The 19,667-nt window shown below is 40.8% G+C and overlaps 1 protein-coding gene across 2 annotated transcripts in view; it reads left to right on the top strand.

The window, feature by feature from the left end:
• Positions 1–19,667, top strand: part of COL5A1 (collagen type V alpha 1 chain) — a 303,659-nt gene that overhangs the window by 154,406 nt on the left and 129,586 nt on the right. For both annotated transcript variants that reach the window (XM_027869258.1, XM_027869257.1), the window contains exons 10-11: positions 9,393–9,434; positions 9,746–9,808. In XM_027869258.1, coding sequence (XP_027725059.1) covers positions 9,393–9,434; positions 9,746–9,808 — 105 coding nt within the window. The remainder of the gene's footprint in view (positions 1–9,392; positions 9,435–9,745; positions 9,809–19,667) is intronic.

Raw genomic sequence — 19,667 nt, 5'->3', positions numbered from 1 at the left:
CATTCCCTCTCACCTTCCCCCGTTTCCCCTCCACTGTAAGAGCCTTTTCTTTTCTGTTTTTTTTGTGAGAAAATTTACCCCATTCTACCTCTCCCTTTCTCCTTATCCTAGTATAATCCTCTCTCACCCCTTAATTTTATTCTCCAGATATGACCCCTTCATTTTCAACTCACCCTGTGCCCTCTATCTATCTATCTATCTATCTATCTATCTATCTATCTATCTATCTATCTATCTATCTATCTATCTACCTATCTATCTATCTATATCTATATCTATGTCTATATATATGTACATATAATTTTTTCCCTCCAACTACGCTAATACTGACAAAGGTCACTTGAGTTACAAATATCATCTTTCCATGCAGGAATGTAAACAGTTCAACCATAATGTGTCTTATGATTTTTTCTTTCCTGTTTACTTCTTCATGTTCCACTTGAGTCTTGTATTTGAAAATCAAATTTTCTATTCAGCTCTGGTCTTTTCATCGAGAATGCTTGAAAGTCCTCTATTTCACTGAATGACCATTTTTTCCCCTGCAGGATTATACTCAGTTTTGCTGGGCAGGTGATTCTTGGTTGTAATCCTCTCTCCTTTGCCCTCCAGAATATTATATTCCATGCCCTGCAGTCCCTTAATGTAGAATCAGCTAAATCTTGAGTTATCCTGATTGTGTTTCCATAATACTTGAATTGTTTCTTTCTGGCTGCTTGTAATATTTTATCCTTGACCTGGGAGCTCTGGAATTTGGCTACAACATTCCTAGCAGTTTTCCTTTGGGGATCTCTTTCAGGTGGTGATCAGTGGATTCTTTCAATTTCTATTTTGCCCTCTGGTTCTAAAATATCAGGGCAGTTTTCCTTGATCATTTCTTGAAAGATGATGTCTAGGCTCTTTTTTTCATCATGGCTTTCAGATAGTCCAATTATTTTAAAATTCTCTCTCTTGGATCTATTTTCCAGGTCAGTTGTTTTTCCAATGAGATATTTCACATTGTTTTCTAATTTTTCATTCTTTTGGATTTCTTTTACAGTATCTTGATTTCCCATAAAGTCACTAGCTTCCAATTACTCTATTCTAATTTTTAAGGAAGTATTTTCTTCAGTAATCTTTTGGACTTCCTTTTCCATTTGTCCAATTTTGCCTTTTAGGGCATTCTTCTCCTCATCAGCTTTTTGGACCTCTTTTGTCATTTGGGTTAGGCTATTTTTTAAGGTGTTATTTTCTTCAGTAATTTTTTGGTTCTCCTTTAGCAAGCCATTGACTTGTTTTTCATGATTTTCTTGCAAAACTCTCAGTTTTTCCTCTACTTCTCTTACTTGCTTCTCAAAATCCCTTTCAAGCCCTTCCAAGGCCTGGGACTGATTCATATTCTTCTTGGAGGCTTTGGATTTAGGAGCTTTGGCTTTGTTGTCTTCTTCTGGTTGTATGTTTTGATCTTCTTTGTCACCAAAGTAAGATAATATAGTCTGACTGTTTTTGCGCTGCTTACTCATGATCTTGGCCAATTACTTGAGTTTTAAACTCTTTGTTAGGGTAAAAGTCTGTTTCCAAAGTGGAGAATGTACTGTCCCAAGCTTTGAGGGTTTGTACAGCTGTTTTCAGAGATACTTCTAGGGACCTGAAAATTTTCAGTTCTTCCAAGGTGCTTTGATAAGGAACGAGGTGTTTCCTCTCTACTGCCACAACAAGCTCCACCACACCAATGTTCCTCCTCCCCCCAGGACTGCCCCTCAGAACTGTGACCCAGATCCAAGCACGGGCAAAGCGAGAGATTCCTACCTCAGCACTGGCAAAGAGATCTCTGCAATCCTCCTCTGATCAGCCACTCGATTCCCCTTTAGTCTGAGGGCTGGAAGCTCAGGAAACAGCCACGGCCCTGGGGGCACACTCGGGACTTGGGGCTGAGACCTAGCTCCTTCTCTCACCATAGTCACATACTTTTCCCACTGACCTTCTAAGTTGTCTTTGGCGTTCAGGGGTTGAGAAGTCTGGAAACTGCCACAGCTGCCCGCGATTCAGCCCTCTGAGCCCTGCTCCAGGGTTGCTGTGGCCTGCACGCCCACGCCGAACTGCGCTCCTCTCCCCGCCCGGCGTGATATACCTTTTCGATCAACCATCCAGGCTGTCTTTGGCTGGAAATTTGTTTCACTCTGTCTTTTTGTGGGTTCTGCTGCTTTAGAATTTGTTTAGAGCAATTTTTTACAGGTATTTGGAGGGGTTTGGGGGAAAGCTCAAATAAGTCTTGGCTCAGCCCCCCTGCTCATTATTTCTTATAGCACCATAGTATTCCACTACATTCATGTACCATATCTTGTTCATCCATTCCCCAATTGATGGGCATTCCCTCTATTTCCAATTCTTTGTGGTGGCTCTTTTGGAGAGCTCGTCATTGTTATAAACATGCAAACCTATCAAAACATTATACCCTAAAACTCTCATTAAAATGAATGGAAAGAATGCATTTTGATGAGACAACATATGAGTAGTCTCCTAGGTAAATAATTTATTCAGAATGAGGAAAAGTATACACAATGTCCTGTAAGAAACATGAATATTCCAAAAGTATTGCCTATAAGAAGAACATGGAAAGGAGACCCTGAGACCCAGAATAGCTAATCAACAAGATTTACTTAGAATCTATTTCTGGCTTTCAGTTGGCTAGTTTCAACTTACTTAATCCAGCCTTATTATATACTCTGGAACATTCTCTATGTCTCAGTCCACCTCAACTATTATCCATCCTCCATTCTCATATTGGTTTCTCTTATCTCAATCTCCATGGACTAGAACAGACTCCCCATGTCTCTAATCTCTTCATATCCATCTGCTGAAGTCCCTCTTATCTTTCAAGGCCCAGCTCAGGTGCTGTCATTTCCAGGAAGCTGTCCTTGTCTTCCATAAATGAAAGTGATTTCTCTCTCCTTGAATTTCTTGTAGCGCTTGGGCTGGGCATTCCTTTGCTCTTAAATATCTCCCTCTTGAACCATAGTTATCTCTGTTGTTGGCTTTCTCTAACATTAGATTTTAAGTTCCTTGAGAGCAGAATCTATGCGGTATCTTTGAATCCACAACACACAACATAGTGCTACATGTGGTAGGTACTTCATGGGACTTTATTGAGTTGAATTGGTTATTGAAACTACTATTAGAAAAGCGGTATGCTAAGCACTGTTGGGAGTTATCAGAGAAGTGTAAAATGTGGCTCCTCTTCTCAATGAGTTCATAATGAAGTTGGGAAAATAAGACTTTTACACGTTGTTCTAGACCCTCCCTTTGGGTATCAGTGGGCCAGCTGTTTGTGGCTTTGGGATAGTAGGAGTAGTTGGGCAAAAGGGTCTGGGATGAGGATTACAGACCTCCTGAAATCTTCAGCAATCCTTAGTAGTTGTGGTCAGACCCTCTGTAGGGTAAGGAGCCAGGGGAAGGGTGCCAAGTAGCTCAGAACACTGGGCGTGGCCTCTCGGAGCTTCCACAGTGGGAGTGCCGGCCCTGGGTTAAGTCTGCTTGGGGCTAGGGAGCTGGAGAGTTGAGAGGGAGCCAGGATTCCAGAGTCCATCCATTCTGCCACGTTTCACTTGAACTAAGATTCAAAAGGGGATGATGGATGGCTTCCACTGCAAAGGAGAACAGCCACAGGCTTGGGACTAGGTTTTGAATAGCAGTGCAGTAGAGACAATGTCAGAGAGCATTCCTGAGTTCAAAGTGCCCACTTTGTGGATTCAAAGATTTTTCTAAACATTGGCTAGGATTTGAAACTCTCTGCTGCCATGTACCAATATAGGAAAAAAAAACTCTATATTTGAAAAGATTTTGTTTTGAATACTGTCTCTGCCACTTAATACCTATGGACCTTGGACAAGTCACCTCCCTGAGCCTCAGTTTTCTCATCAATAAAATGAGAGGAATGGTAACCTCTAAGGTCCCTTCTAGTTCCAAATCTGGGACCATCTGATTTCTGTGGTCTTTTCTTGCTTTATAAATTCTATGCTCTTGTGATCAATTTGTGCTCCTTCTTTGCCTGGGTTCCTATGGCTATCCCTGTCACACTCAGAGTGGGCTACACTCCTTCTAGTCTCTCTGCTGGACTGTCACATAGAACCTAGCTTGTGCCCAGTAGGGATGCCAAGCTCAAAAGGCATTATGTTTTCAAAGTAGCATTTTTCCAGTTACCACCAGAAAGAAAGAAGGAAGGAAGGAAGGAGGTAGAGAAGAAGAGAGGAAAGAAGGAAGGAAGGGAAGGAGGGTAGGAAGGAAGAAAAAAAAGAAAAAAGAAGTAAGGAAAGAACAAAAGAAGGAAGGGAATAAACATTTCTAAAGGGCCCACTATATGCCAGGCACTGTGCTAAACCCTTTTTATAATTTGTCTCATTTGAGCCTCACAACAACCGTGGGAGGTAGGTGCTTTTATTCCTCATTTTACAGTTGAGGAAATTGAGGCAGATAGTGGTTAAGTGACTTGCCTAGGGTCACACAGCTAGTCAGTGTCTGAGGCCTGATCTGAACTAAGAATTTTTTGACTCCAGGCCCAGTGCTATATCTGCTGTACTACCCTGGTGCCTCCAGAGATGGGAGCTGGGAAGATTGAATGAGAAACTCTTATCTTGATAGTAATTTATCTGACTAGAAACAAGAATTTCAATCCTAGTATTAAACCAAAGAATGAGGCGCAAAAACGTCTGCTTGACCTTTGGGTTTCCCCATTCTTCATTTGCCTTCAGGTTTCTTACAGTGGTGGGTGTATTTTCTTTCTCTTTGAAGTCCTTAGAACAAAGATTTTTTTTAACATTGTTGTGTGTCCTGGATGCCTTTGGCAGTTTGGTCAAGCCTATAGACAACTTCCCAGAATAATGTTCTTAAATGCATAGAATAAAATACTGGGGATTTTCAAATAAACCAGTTATAGTTTTAAGCTAAGTTTAAAGCTGCAGTGAGAATTTTGGGATCCCCTGTATTAAAATAGTTAAAAAAATTTTTAAAGAATTTCACAGACCCCAAGTTAAGAAATACTGCCTTAAATTAGTTTTTAGCAACCCAGGGCCTAATGTTATGCTTGATGCCTGCCAGGAACTTATAACCCTTACTTGACTGAACCAAACTCCAGGCATGAATAGCAGCCCTTCCTGGTGCTATATATCTTGTTCCTGCCAGGCATCCTTTCCTGAGGGCTGGACCATTTCATAACCCCTAGACTGTGGACTGCTAGACAAACCCATCCTTGGTTTCTGTTGGGGTATCCCCTCTCCCTACCCCAGTGACAACCCTGCAGGTTCATGGAAAGTAGCCAGGCCTGTTTGGAGCAGGGGTATGCAAAGAAGCTAAAAGAATAAAAAGCAAACTGCCTCATACTGTCCAATTTGAAATATTACAAAGCAAACTCAAGGGATGGGCCTGGGGTGGGGGTGGGGCTGGGGAACTGCAATCAGCTCAAGCAGAATCATCCCAAAAGAATTTGGCTAGTGGAGCTACTTTCAAATACTGGCACCTACTGCCAGAAAGGAAACAAGACCAAATGTTACTTTTCCCTCTTCTGGGCTATGCTTGTCGCTCACTTGGAAGCTTAGATTTGCTGCAATCTCTTCCCAGTCTGCAGCACAATGGATTGTCTTTGAAAGAACTTGCCCTTGACTTTTAGTCATTTCCTTGGGGCCCCCATTGCTTCCGTGAATGGTCAAACTGGATTGGGATAAATAATGTAACTAGTGAGGTGTTGAGGATTATCCCTGTCCATGAGTAATGAGAGTAGGTTAAATGGAGGATTTTTGACTTAATGACATCATATGGGCAAGTCTACATTGGTCCAATTTCTTAGGAAAATCACCCAGCATACTTTCATTTGAATTGTCCATATAGCTCACTAGTACTCTGTTTTGAGAAATGTAGATATGGCTTCTGGGTTATAAAATAGAGTGGGGGTGCTAGGGACTCTGGTAGGGGTATTCTCCTTTGGGAGTAAAACTAGAGAAAGTGGCAGGCAAGAGTGGACTGGAAGATAGAGCTACAAAAGTAGAAGCAAAAAATATGCATTTCAACTTATTATTTTTTAAAATGGCCATCTGGATTCACTTAAGGCAGGGTTTCCCTCCTCCCCCTCGCCTCAGCAATGATTTCTTGAAATGTGGCTCCTCCTCCCCCACCCCTATCCTATTTGCAATGTCCATTGCCCCCTTGGTCAGTCCCATTGGAGGAGATAATGTAAACAGTTAGAATTTATCAACCTGGAGTTTCTCCAGATGTCCCTGAAGTCTCAGCTCCGTATAAACAGATGGCCGAATCCTAAGAGATGCCAAGAATGCTTGTATCATGAATTAGCTAATTAGGGCTTTCCCTTCTTCTTCCTTCTACCCCCCACCTTTACCATCTCCCTAACCATTCCCCCCACTGCCCCCACAAACACACATACAAACTTCTAACCTTAGATCTTCCTCTCAAGGGCCAACTCTATTTTGAATCACATGGCTACATACTGGATGCTGAAGCCAGAGAGCACCTTCCATTTTCACAAGGGGTATTTTTTAAAGTGTCCCATATAGATGTGGCACCTGGCAGGGCTTTCTGGAAGGCTCTGAGCCTCCTTATGAGGACACACTGCTCAGCCGAGTAGAATAAAATTTATGAGAAGGGCTGAAGTCTAGGGACATTTTGATTCCCAAGGAAAGTCCTCCAGGGATGCGAGGTGTCCTAATGATTTTGTTTTTTTCAAAGGCATAAAGACTTCAGTTGCCTCTCTGGAATAGCAAACCTTTCCATGTTTGCCTCTGTCATCTCCAGAACTGTGTTCTGATCTGTAGGAAAAGTCACAGGACCCTCTTGGAACTGTACCTTCTGCTAATATTTCATTAGGGTTTACATTTTTTTCTGGCCATTGTTTCCTACCAAACATAAACAAAGCTGATTTTTCTGATCTCTTCTAAATGCTTATTTAACTACTAGTTGCTAACTTTCATTAAGAGCAATTAGCAGAGGCAGCTAGGTGGTACAGTAGATAGAACACCGGCCCTGGATTCAGGAGGACCTGAGTTCAAATCTGCCCTCAGACACATAACACTTCCTGTGTGACCATGGGCAAGTCACTTAACCCCATTACCTAGCCAAAAAAAAAAAAAGAGCAATTAGCACATCCCAATTGTTGCATTTGTTGAGCTTGCCTATATATGATCATGTATTTTCAAAATACCATTTTGATATGCTAGGAACCCAAAGGAAGACAGCCTCCACCAGGGAAACGAGAAAAGCATTAAGCTAGGAACAGAAACATCGGTTGATATTGGTCTCCAGCCTAATAATTTATTAGTTTTAATAATTAACATGTGTCTCTCCTATGTGGAGAAGTTTAGTGAGCATGTCTAATTTCTTTACACACACAAGTCCTTCAAAAAAAGGTCCCAGATCAGAGTTCCTACAAGATCCCAACAAATTAAACCCTTGGTTCCTTCATCATGTCAATTGATATGCTAAGAAAGCTGCAGTTTCCCTGGATTCTTTCAGTGTCTAGGGATTAGTTATCCTTGTAATCTCTATTCAATCTCTGAGTCTTTTCATTTGGCTTTGTCCTAAGCAGAAGATTGCTTCTTATTGGAAAGAAGGAAGCTGGGATTTATGAAGTTGCTTGGGTGGACTTATTCTGTGTACATAATGTGTACAAATATTTCTTTGTGTGTGCATCTGTGTAAACAAAGGACATATCCCTTTGCAATTCTGTGTTGTTGGCTTCTAGAAAGGGACCTGGTGAGCCTTGCTGAGGTGGCTAAGTGGGCATACAGTGAGCCTACTAAACAGGGTTCATTATCTTGGTTACCCAGATGTGATTTTTACACCTTTCAAGGATATTTGGAATCTTTTTTTTTATTGATTTAAAATATTCTTCATAAACTTAATAATGCTCAACAAGTATTAAAAAATAAACTACATATGGAATCAAGCCCTTCATAAAAAAACTAAATGATTTGCATTTTGATCTTAAAAAGGAAGAACGCAAAAGTAATAATAATCAATATGCTCTAGGTTTCCTTCTTATTTCTTTTCTATCCATGTACTTCTATGATTGTACTGCCATTTTCTGTTTATTTCTTTAATACGGTCAGTGTTCATGCTCTTCTAATTTCGGTCTCTTTGCTTGATATCACTTTATATATCTTTCCATATTTCTTTGTGTTGTCCATACTTGTCATCTTACAGCATTATAGTATTCCATTCCATTGACATATCACAATTTATTCATCTATTCCCTAGCTGTCAGATAGGGTCTCAAACAATCTATCTATAAATCTAAGTCACTCCCTAGGAGAAAATTAGATTATTAATAAAGGTCAGGCCTTGATCAAATTACTTTCTTTATTTGGAGCTCAGTTTCTCTATTTGTAAAATGAGGGAGTTAGACTAGATGATTTCTAAGGTCTCTTCCAGTTCTCACCTTCTATGTTCTGACATTCTGTGTTCTAAGGTTCCTTCTAGTATTGACAATATAAAGTTCCTTCTAGGGCTGCCATTCTATGTTGCAATACACTATGTTCTAAGGTCCTTTGCATCTCTGATATTCTTTGCTCTGATGTTCTGTACGCTAAGATCCCTTCATGCTCTAACAAATGGAGCCCCATAGGCCAGAATCCTGCTTATTTCTCCTCTCCCTCCTCCGAGCAGGAAGACAAAGTCACTCACAGTGACTGACACCAACCTTCTACTCTGTTTCTCCCCTTTTTTCTTCCTATTTCTGGCCCTGAGCCACCATGAAATGACCTTCCCATCAACTCTGACCTCTGAGGAGCCCCTTGTCATGGGGTAAAGTGTAACCGGATCCCCCAGGCTTCCTTCTCTCCAGGCCTGTGCTAGGGTTCATGGACTGATTTTCATTCTGAAAGGAGAAATAAGCAGGCTATGAAGAGAGGGTGGGAGGGTGGGAACCAAGGGCTTGGAATGAGGCTTGGGGATCTTGTGTAAAGACAGATGTGGATTCCTCTGACTCTGCAGAAAGACCTCGTTTCTCTCTTTGGATTTTAAAGAGTTTCTCTTTTTTTTTCTGCCCTGAAAGGAAACCTGCTAGTCTAGTGATTGGCATCCTGCAGATTCATGTTATATAAATGGATTAATATGTGCATAAAAACCATAGAGTAACATTATATTATCCCCCACCTACCGCAGCCCCTTAATTACAGAGACATATGTGGCTAATCACTGCATAGAACTCAGAAGGGGAGACAATGGAAACCACTAGAGACGCCTAAGCATGCGGTTGGGTTGGGGAGACAGAAAACCCTGTCCTTCAGTTTCCAGAGGCACCCTGAGCCACTGGCATCCATCCACATTGGTCTCAGAAGCCCCCAGTGGATATTGCCTCGTGGAGATGGATTGGGGGTGTGTGTGTGAAATATGTGCTTCTGTTTCTTTTTCAGGGAATGCTTATTGAAGGCCCCCCTGGCCCAGAAGGTCCTGCTGTAAGTAGCAAACTATATCTGTTCTGTTGCAATGATATGGTAGTGAGGATTCTGCCCCTTGCAGAGTGGGGCAAATTGAAGAGATAATGAACTTCAGGAAGCTTGGATTTCTGTTTCCTGGGGAAGGAGATGAAAAAAGGAAAACTTCATGGGGGTGGGTGGTGCTATTCTGGCCTTTCTGGGCGAAAAAAAGAAACCTCTAAATATCTTCCCTAATTGTTCTTTTCCACTGAGAGAATGGGAAAGGGAGCAATATAAGATTTCTAGGTTACAACTGGGTGACACTATCCTTCTTTCATATTATGTATTAGGGGCTTCCAGGACCTCCAGGGACTGCTGGACCAACAGGTCAAGTGGGTGATCCTGGAGAGAGGGTAAGTTTGGGTTAACTCTGTTTTCTTGGGCTCATTTATTCATTTAATAAATATTTCTTAAGGGAATGATGCTAAACTGTGGGAAATAAACAAAGATAAGTAAGATGCTGTTCCTAATCTTAATAAAGCTCTTACTCTACCAGGGGAAATGAGACAACAGGATAATATGCTGGATCATCACATGAAAGAAAAATCTCTTGTAGCTGGGGAAATCAGGGAGGCTTCTTGGAAGAGGAAGTTCATCTGAATATTCTAGGATTGCTCCTCTCCAGTACTGGGGATGGGTTGATTCTGCTGGAAAATACTATCCCCAGCCCTGCTTTACTGAGCTTGAATTCGAGCTGAATTGTGAAACCAGAACTGTACCAAGGCAGTGACACTGCTCTAGTTAATACCTACAGGAGCAGTGTTGGGTTGGAAATCACACATTGACTGCCCTACTTTCCTGCATTTAATTCCCCCTACTTCCTTTGGGGAATTTATCATTGGCCCCAATAACTCATTTCATCTCTCTCTGGTTATTAAAAACACTCATTTCCTGAGCCCCAGGACAAATCAGTACCATTTTTTTTTCATGTAAATACCTTGAGAGTAAGAGATGAATTTCTAAATTGACTTTTTCCTACCAATAGGAAAAAAAAAAGGAAACTAGGTTATCTTGTTATGACATCCCCCATCTCTCCCTCCCACCACACACACACATCTCCATGGTTCACTTCTCCATAGCATGTAGGTACCAGCAGTAGCCAATTTAGGTCTGACATCTAGTGGGGCTGGGAAAAACTGCATTATTATGATTTTTTCTCTTCTCACTTCACATGAAGGGTGTGTAGTCAAACTAACAGGTTACAGGAAGTCTAATATACTTTTGATGCCCAAAGGCCTAGACTTTGAGGACCAATATGTTTCTATGGAAAGAATCTGACTGACTCCATGGTAAGGCTTTGGGTGGTATTAGATCCCTGGTGTCTGAGGTCCATAATGAAGATGGTTTGCATTTATTAGAAGCTATGAATTAGGGTTTGAGGTTTTTTTTAAATCAGACTTCAAGTATGTTAAATATTCCTTTGTGCAAGATTTTGTACTAGACATTGTGTGGAAGAAAAAAAAAAGATGACTACAATTCAAAGCCTGCTCTAAGGGTCCTATAGTCTAGATGAGGAGAAGAAGAAGCACATACTCCTGAAAAAAAAAAAAACAATAACACATCATTGGTACAGACAGTTGGGTGTTGTAGGATAGTCAAAGGCCCAAGATGCCACAGAGGGCATGCTAGGAAGTCCTTACCTTCAACAGGATAGCACTTTATTTGGAGAAGACAACACCATGGCTAATGAAGAGTCAAATTATTTAGTCTAGACAATAAATGCTGCAGGAATTCAGAAGAAGGAGAAATCAGTGTGAATGCTAGATTTATTAGGGAAAGTTTTATGGAAGAGTTAGGTATGGGTTATGTTCTTGCTAGGCCCATTTATTACCTAGGCTTAATCACTGAAAGGGCATTGCCCTAGTCAAACTTAAACCTGTTAAAGACCTGTTAAAGGCCTTCAAAGGCCAAAGACTCCAGGGCCATCCCCAGTCGTCTTGATCTGTATCTTGCCACTTGACCCAGATGGCTCCAGAGGAGAAAGTGAGACTGGTGACCTTGCACAGCCCTCCCTCACTTAAATCCAATTCACTTGCATGTCATGGCATCACCTCCCTGAGGTCATGATTCTCTTCAAGAGCAAAGGATAGATGGGAAGAAGGAAAGGAACTTTTTTGGGGGGGAGGGTTGTTATATGGCTACCCAAGCTCTGATAGCAGTGCAAACCCATGTGGAGCAAACGATGGAAAGAAAGCGGGCTTTCTGAGGTAAATAGAACTGGGTTCCTATCCCAGTTTTAGCATTTACTAACTGTGTGACCTTAGGCAAGTCACATGACATCTATAGGCTTTAGTTTCCTTATCTAGAAAATTAGGAAATTGGGCAAGTTGACCCCTAAGGTCCCTTCCATCACTAAACCTATGATCCATATAATCTTACATATCTCCTCACTTATCTTCTCTGCTTGCCAGTTTCCAACTGGAAGTGCTGAAGTCTGAGTAACACGTGGCCTTGGACATTTGGTGTGAAAGCATAGTTCTGCGTGGCACTGTCTGCCACGTCAGAGGACGTGGAGGGCTAGAGCAGTCAGGCTTGAAAGACCATCTTTGTCAAACAGCCTATCCAAATCTGCCCACACTTCTCTTGGCTCTGTACCCTGTTATTCCCAGCCTTCTCCACAGAATCAAGAGTCCAGACAAACAAACAAACATCCACAGCAAAGGAACCACAAATTCTGGGTGTAGTTTCTGGTGAGCATTATAGACCTGTTAGGATTCCCTTGTGTTCCTGAAAAACCAAACTCCTAAGCCAGAAGACATCTGATTTTATTAAAGGAGCACCTAGGTGAGGGCCTATGTCTTTGAGTTAATTCTGTGCCCCACAAGAGGTGCTAACGAATTGATGGAGACCCTCTGAGCATGGGGACTGAGCATGGAGAGTCAACTTTTCCTCCCTTCTTGGAATAGCTGTAGAATGATGGAGATAGGTTCCCTAATTCTGATCATTAAGGTCTTGAGGATATATATCATTGGATTATAAACCTGGAGCTGAAAGGGACCTCAAAAGCCATCCAGATCAACCCAAGTGACTTGCCCAAGATCACACAGGTAGTAAGCATCAGAGATGGGATTTGAACTCAAGTCATCTTTCCACTGTATCATGCCTCTTGTACAGGTGATGCTGATAGAATGGCATCTTTTGTTGACTGGAATAGAATTCACAGTTTGATTTCTTTCCATCAATAAGCTGGTCTCTGCCTTTGGGGCTGGAGTCTCTGACAGAATGCAGAGTAGTGAGGTGTGAAGCAGGAACACAACACAGGGCCTACTCTAGATGTCTCGCTTGCAGTGGTTGTGAAGCTGTGAATATGCATACTTGTATCCAGATGTGCTGTTGGAGTATTCCAGGTTGAAGCAATTCATTTAGCAAAGGAGCATCCTAGGCTTATGGTAGTCTACTGAGTCCAGGGTTCAATGAAACAGAGGTCAGGGAATGTTTGGCTGGGTGTATTCCACCCTTCTTAGATAAGAATTCATTCATCAGATACTTACTGTTGTATACAGAGAATTGTAAACTGCAAACTGTAAACTGGGGGATATACAGAGTTTAGATAGGATATGATCCCCACCCTCATGGAACTTATATTATAGTCTAGTAGAAGGATAAAAAACAAACCTAGATAACTAGGATAGATAATGAGACCTGACAAATGCATTAGAGAAGTACAAAACAAAATGTTATTTCAGGACCAAAGAGAAAGATTATTATTGACACCAATGTTGTCAGGGAAAGGTTGAAATTGCATGTAAGTTGGGTTTTAAAGGATGGCTAGGAATTCAGCAGGTGAGGAGAGGGAGGCAGGACTTACCAAGTGTGGGGTACCAGAGGCATGGAAACAGAAAAGCATGGGAGTGTTTATGCACCAAAGAGTAATAAAAATGGTCCTGGACCCATAGAATGTATAGAGGGGAGTTATATGAAAAACAACTAGAAATGTAGGGGAAGGGTGTCAGATTGTGGATAGACTTGAATGCCAGGCAAAGAAGTTTGAACTTTTGTCTAGTAGGCAGTAGGGAGTCACCAAAGATTTTTGAGCAGAAGAGTGGCATAGCCATATCTTTGAATTTGAAAAAAAAATTTAAAAAGGTTATTTGGGCAATGGCATGAGGGATGGATTGTAGAGGGGAGAGAGTGGAGGCAGGAAAAGCTGTCAGAAAACAATTGCAATAGTCCTCATGGATAGTGTTCAGGACTTGTTTTAGAGTGGGAGCAGTAGGAATAAAAAATTGAGGATTGGTTCAAGAGACATTGAACCCTTCATTCACTCATGCTCAGGGTAAGAATGCAGTAAGTTCCTGAGATGAACCACATACCCCAACCCATGCCCTAGAGTTAAAATCTTGTACCCTTCAATGGTTTACACCATTTTTTTCATTTGTGTCCAACTCTTCATGACCCCATTTGGGGTTTTCTTGGCAAAGATACTGGAGTGATTTGCCATTTCTTTCTCCAGTTCATTTTACATACGAAGAAACTGAGGCAAACAGGGTTAAGTTGCTTGCCTAGGGTCACATAGCTAGTAAGTGTCTGAGGCTGGATTTGAACTCAAAAAGATGGATCTTCCTGACTCCAGGCCCTGTACTCTTTCCACTGTGCCACCTAGTTGCCCCTTGCCCTGTATACTTCATCCTTAACAATTAAGATCCGTAACTTACCTTACACCTTTGGTGTATCATTTCTCCTGCTAGTATTTTCATTTTACCTCTCTTCCTTACCTTCACCTCCTGTCAGAAAGCTGATACTGATCATCCCTTCTGAGTTGGCTCCCTTAACCTTAACTCTGTGGCCAAGAGGAGTTTAAGGATGAACGAAGCTGGTCCCCACATATCTTCGCTATTGAATCCAGTTTGAGGCCAGATGACTCTTTCACTGCAATACTGCCTGGAATTGATTCTTTCAGCACTAGTGCAAATCACTAGTGCATTTTCATGGACAAACAACTCTAATAGACTTCCCATCTATGAATATTGGCAAAGCAGTTAACAGAATCTGAAATCATTAGAGCTCTGGGTGTTCATAGCTCTGGATGACATTTGCAAAGATGCCAGAATTTGACAACACAATGGCAGTTTGTCAGTCTGCCCCAGTTACTGAGCACTGAGTATGCATGAGACCCCATACTAGCTACACCACGGTTCAGGGGGTGGGCTGAAGTGAAAAAAGAATTTCCCAGTGTTAGAGTTCATGGGGAACTAGCCACTGGTAACTGTAACTACCATTAATTAATAATTAAAGAGTTAATTAAGAAGAATTCCTGTCTTCAACAGTCTTGTGATTAAGTTGGCAGAGATGAAGCATACACTTACAAAATGGTATAAGTTGTTTGGGAATTGATTAGACTTCTCAAGGTACTGCCCCTGCCCCCTCCTGCCCCCCACCCCTGAGACAGACCTTCCCTCAACAAAGTCCAGTTGGAGCAGAATTCTGACTTCAAGGGTAACATTAACATTATTTAAATGGCAACTGAGCATCCTAATAGTGAGTTATTTCCCTCTTGACCATCCATTTCACAACACACACCAGTTACCAGCAGTCTGAAGTAGCAAACAGTCAATTAAGTCTTTTTCCCAAAAATGATAGGATTAGAATGGATTTTTTGTTTTAAAAATGTGAGCACAGTGTTTTTGTAGCTCTATAGCTTATTGAGTGTTTTAAGTTTTCCATTAAAAAGAATTAAGCTTATTTATCTTCTAATTAACTCTTGGGAGATCCAGCTGGCATTGGTGAACTGCTGTGATGTTACCCCCATGATAGATTTTAGATAGCCACCACAGTTTGTCCATTCCTGGTATATTTAATGTATTTTGGTTGAAATAATCATGTTCCTAAGGCCTGTGAAATCACTGAGAACAACACCTCTCTCCACCCTGCCCCTACATTGCCTATCTCATTCTCTGTATGACATTGACTAGAATTAGACATGAAAGTATTCTTTCATGAGAATGAATGCTAGAACCCAGGATTCTCTCAAAAGACATTTCCTCCATCCTTGTTATCTGAAGGAAGGAGATATCCCCATAACCAAAGGGTTTAAAATTCCATGAAGAATGAAATAATGTAAGTACAATGACCAATCTTAGGCCTGGGGTTGGGATAAGGAGACACATCTCTCCCCTTCCATCAGACAGGTAGGGAGCTATGGGTGTTGAATGTTGTATACACTGCCAGATAGTAATTGGTTGGTTTTAGCAAACTATTTACCTTCATTACAAGGAAAGGCTCATAGGGATAGAGGGGGTATAGCAGGAAGTGACTTTGCTATAGAAAAAAGTATAAACCTTTTTCAAAAAGAAGGAAGAACCAAAGGTCCAATGTCACTTCCCATTGTTGCCATTAAATGTATGATCCTGGGCATGTCAGTTAACCTCTGGGCCTCAATTTCCTGATAGGTAAAATAAAGGTGTTGAATTTAATGATCTCCAAAGTCCCTTCTAGTTCTAAATCTATTATTCTATGATGGTGACGAAAGTCTTGTGCCAGAGGTATGCTGGATCCAACTCTGCTGGGCTGATTGTTAAATTTTCAGTGTGAGAATTTATACCTCAGAAATTTGCAAATGCTGCAAATAAGGGCTTGATTTATTGTTTTGTCAATGTCTAGACTTGAGAAAGCGATGGGGAAAATGCTAATAATGCAAAATAAATTTTAAAATGTGTTGTATATACACTTCCTCCCCCCCAAAATCTAGTTATTAAACATATAGCAGCAATTCCCTACTTTTAGATAAATATATACCTGTACCAAGTCATGTGTTTTTTTCTTCTTTCTTTTTTTTTTCCTTTCTGCCAGTCCACCTTCTTTAATAGACCACTCAGGCTCATTGCCAAAGACAGTCAAGTGTAGCAGCATTTCCTTGCTCATTGCTGTGTTAATCCAGTTATACTGTGGGTGAAATCATATTCTCTGAAATATAATGAATACAGATGGCAAAAGCCTGATATAGTACAGGGAGCAGATGTAAAGCCCAGTTTCTCTGACACATACAAGCTTTATGATAACAAAAACAGCTCACATTCCTGTCATGTTTTAAGGTTCACAAGTACTTTCTGCACAACTGTTCTGTGTTGTTATCCCTATTGTATAGATGAGAAAACTGAGGTACAGAGTATCTACAACAGCTTGCCCAGCATCGCATAGTTATAAGCACTAGAGCCAGGATCCGACCTTGTTAGATCTTCTCACCCCAACACCAGTATTCTTTCCACTATACCGAGCTACTTCCTTTACATAAAGGGATCTCACTGTATAATGAATACCCTTGGTGGCTGGTCTCCCCAGCTTGCTGCTATGAGGCCCTGGAGCTCAGCTTCAAGGCAATTTCAGCATGAAAAAGGGTTAGCTGATTTATGTGCAGTCGGTGTCTGGCATGTACTATATTAGTTTTGAAAATAAGCACAGGCTTGTGAGTAAGAGTTTATGCTGGGTGAGTAGTATAGAATTCATTTATTTTGCTGTGTCTTTACCTCCTGGGAGCAAGCCATACTGGTAAAGTAAATTTGTGGGCTAATAAATGTTCAAGACTTATTTGCAAGGTTATACAAAAACTGTTTTATAAACACATTTATCAGGCTCATATAAAAAGTGGTGTCAGAATATGAGAAATGATGATATTTCTTATGGATCATGCATACATATATACATGTGTGTATATATAATATGTATATCTATATAATATGTATATGCACGTGTATGCATATATGTACATATGTGCATATGTGTATATGTATGTATAGTTCAACACTTCAAGGTTCATGATTTTTATCCGAGTAGATGCTTCTTCCACCATGAGGATCACAAAACCATCTATGCCTTAATAGATAATCTCAATGAGCTACCCTGAGGAGAGGGGAAAAACCATAATAATCCCTCTTTTGTTGGACTAATGCTCTGGTGAGCCTAGGACCTCAGAGATAGAAGAGATCTCAGAGATCATCTAATCTAAATCTCTTATTTTACACAGGAGGAAATGGAAACCAATAGAAAGAGAATTGACCCCCCCACCAAGGAAATACAGCTAGGAAGTGGTAGAAGCAGGGCTAGAATGCAGGTTTCTTGATTCTTAGCCCTCTGCTTTCTCATTATACTAACACTGTCTGTCAAGCCTAAGCCAGCCTAATCCTCGGGCAACATCCATGCAACCTCTGTCTGGGTCAGTATTTGAAGCCTTTCTACCTTGGCCAGACCAGTCTGTACTCTGCTGGCGCAGCCTTTGAGAATGCAGGGTCATCTCCATGTCATGATAAGACACTGGAGGAAATCTTTAGTAAGATGTAGAAAAATACTAATCTTTACATAATACACATGATATAACATGGCATGACATAACATAACATAACATAACACAACTTAACAGCATAACATGATACAGAGCATGTCCTAAGCCACAGAATTGAAACACTCACCCAGGAAGCTCATTTAGCCCCTAAGTAGTTATTCTGAACTGTGCATATTTCAGACATCTATTTGGAGAGAATTTACTTTCATTCTTCCCTAATTCCCTAAGAAAAAGTTGAGGGAATGGGGTCTGTTTAGTGGGAGGCAAGATGGATAGATTGTGAGAGAAATTCTGTTGTTTTGTTCTTCAGAGATCACACACAGATGCGAACACAGCTTGATTCAGGAGACTGAGTACTGAGTTTAGGGTCAGAGGACATGAGTTTAGCAACTCACTAGCTCTGTCACCTTGGGTAGGTCTTATAATTTCCCTGAGCTTTGCTTAAAGGCATATGATAGAACATGTTTAAGAATATGCAGCAACAGACTTTTCTAGCAACATCTATTAATCAACATGTTGTTCGGTAGAGAATTTTTAGGGATCTGCTTTAATAAATAGTTAAATGTTTAATAGCAATACTTTGGTTATTTCCACAAACAGGAGTGCCTTGGAAAGGATCTGAGGTGGCCTGGAAAGAGGGGCAGGCTTTATGATAAAGGCAAAATCCCATAGAAAGTAGCATTGAACTACATTAAGGACAGAATCCTCTAATCCCATGATAAAAGTGTGAACTGAATAATCCAGAGTTAGTGTAGTTGGGGGACAGAGGAGGGTTGGTGCAAATACCATGGTCTCATGGATTTAGAGCTGGAAGAGATCTTAGAGGTTATTGACTCAAATCCCGGAGAAGTTAAGTGACTCTCCCAAAGTCATACAGTTAAGTGGCAGGGCCAGGGTTTGAAACCAGCATCTCTTACTTCTAATCTGAGTGATTTTTCTACTGTTGTTGTTCAGTTGTTTTTTAGTCATGTTTGACTCTTCATGACCCCATTTGGGGTTTTCTTGCCAAAGATACTGGAGTGGTTTTCTATTTCCTTCTCCAGATCATTTTACAGATTAGGAAACTGGGGCAAACAGGGTTAAGTAACTTGTCTAGGATCACACAGCTACTAAGTGTCTGAGGCTGGATTTGAACTCAGGAAGATGAGTCTTCCTGAATCCAGGCCTGGACCTCTATCCACTGTGTGACCTAGCACACATTTATGCCTACATGAGAACAACACTATAAAATATTTTTTAAAGTATAGGCATTTGGAAACATTTAGAAAGCTTTGTTATTATTATTTTCCTCGCTCCTGATTCTTTCCTGTGGTAAAAGTAGAATATGTCAAGATAAAGGCTTCTGTGAGAGATTTGGAGTTATTTTTCCCACAGCCATTATGAGTCAATGTTCAGTTTTATTCACTAACTTGTTCCAAATCCTGGACTGTGAGGTTCATGCTTTTGCATTTCATCCTGACTTCAAGATAAACACTTGCTTGCTTAATCTCAAATATTTTGCAGCAAATTACTGTTGTGTATGCCCTCTGACATCTACCCTACATAGAATAGTCAGTCCAATAATCTCTTACCTAGTCTTTAGGAAAATCATTCTGTTGTTTAAATACCAAATTTTTCTTTTATTTGCAAGATACCTTCCTCCTCCTTTGGAAAGCTTTGTGTAGTATGTGTGTGTGTGTGTGTGTGTGTGTGTGTGTATGAATGGAAAAAGCAAATCATGTTACACAACTGCTTAAAAACAGAAACAAAAAACAAACAAACAAACCCACTGTATTTCACCAAGCACACTGAGTTAAGGTAATGATTTGGGAACCAATCTATCAAGTACTAAATTTTAAGAAGAGGGTTTGTGTGTGTGTGTGTGTGTGTGTGTGTTTGTGAGAGAGAGAGAGAGAGAGAGAGAGAGAGAGAGAGAGAGAGAGAGAGAGAGAGAGAGA

The sequence above is a fragment of the Vombatus ursinus genome, unplaced genomic scaffold (genome assembly GCF_900497805.2).
Source record: "Vombatus ursinus unplaced genomic scaffold, bare-nosed wombat genome assembly UNPS02014793.1, whole genome shotgun sequence".
In the NCBI taxonomy this organism is placed as follows: domain Eukaryota; kingdom Metazoa; phylum Chordata; class Mammalia; order Diprotodontia; family Vombatidae; genus Vombatus; species Vombatus ursinus.
This window is presented reverse-complemented; position numbering and strand designations above follow the sequence as displayed.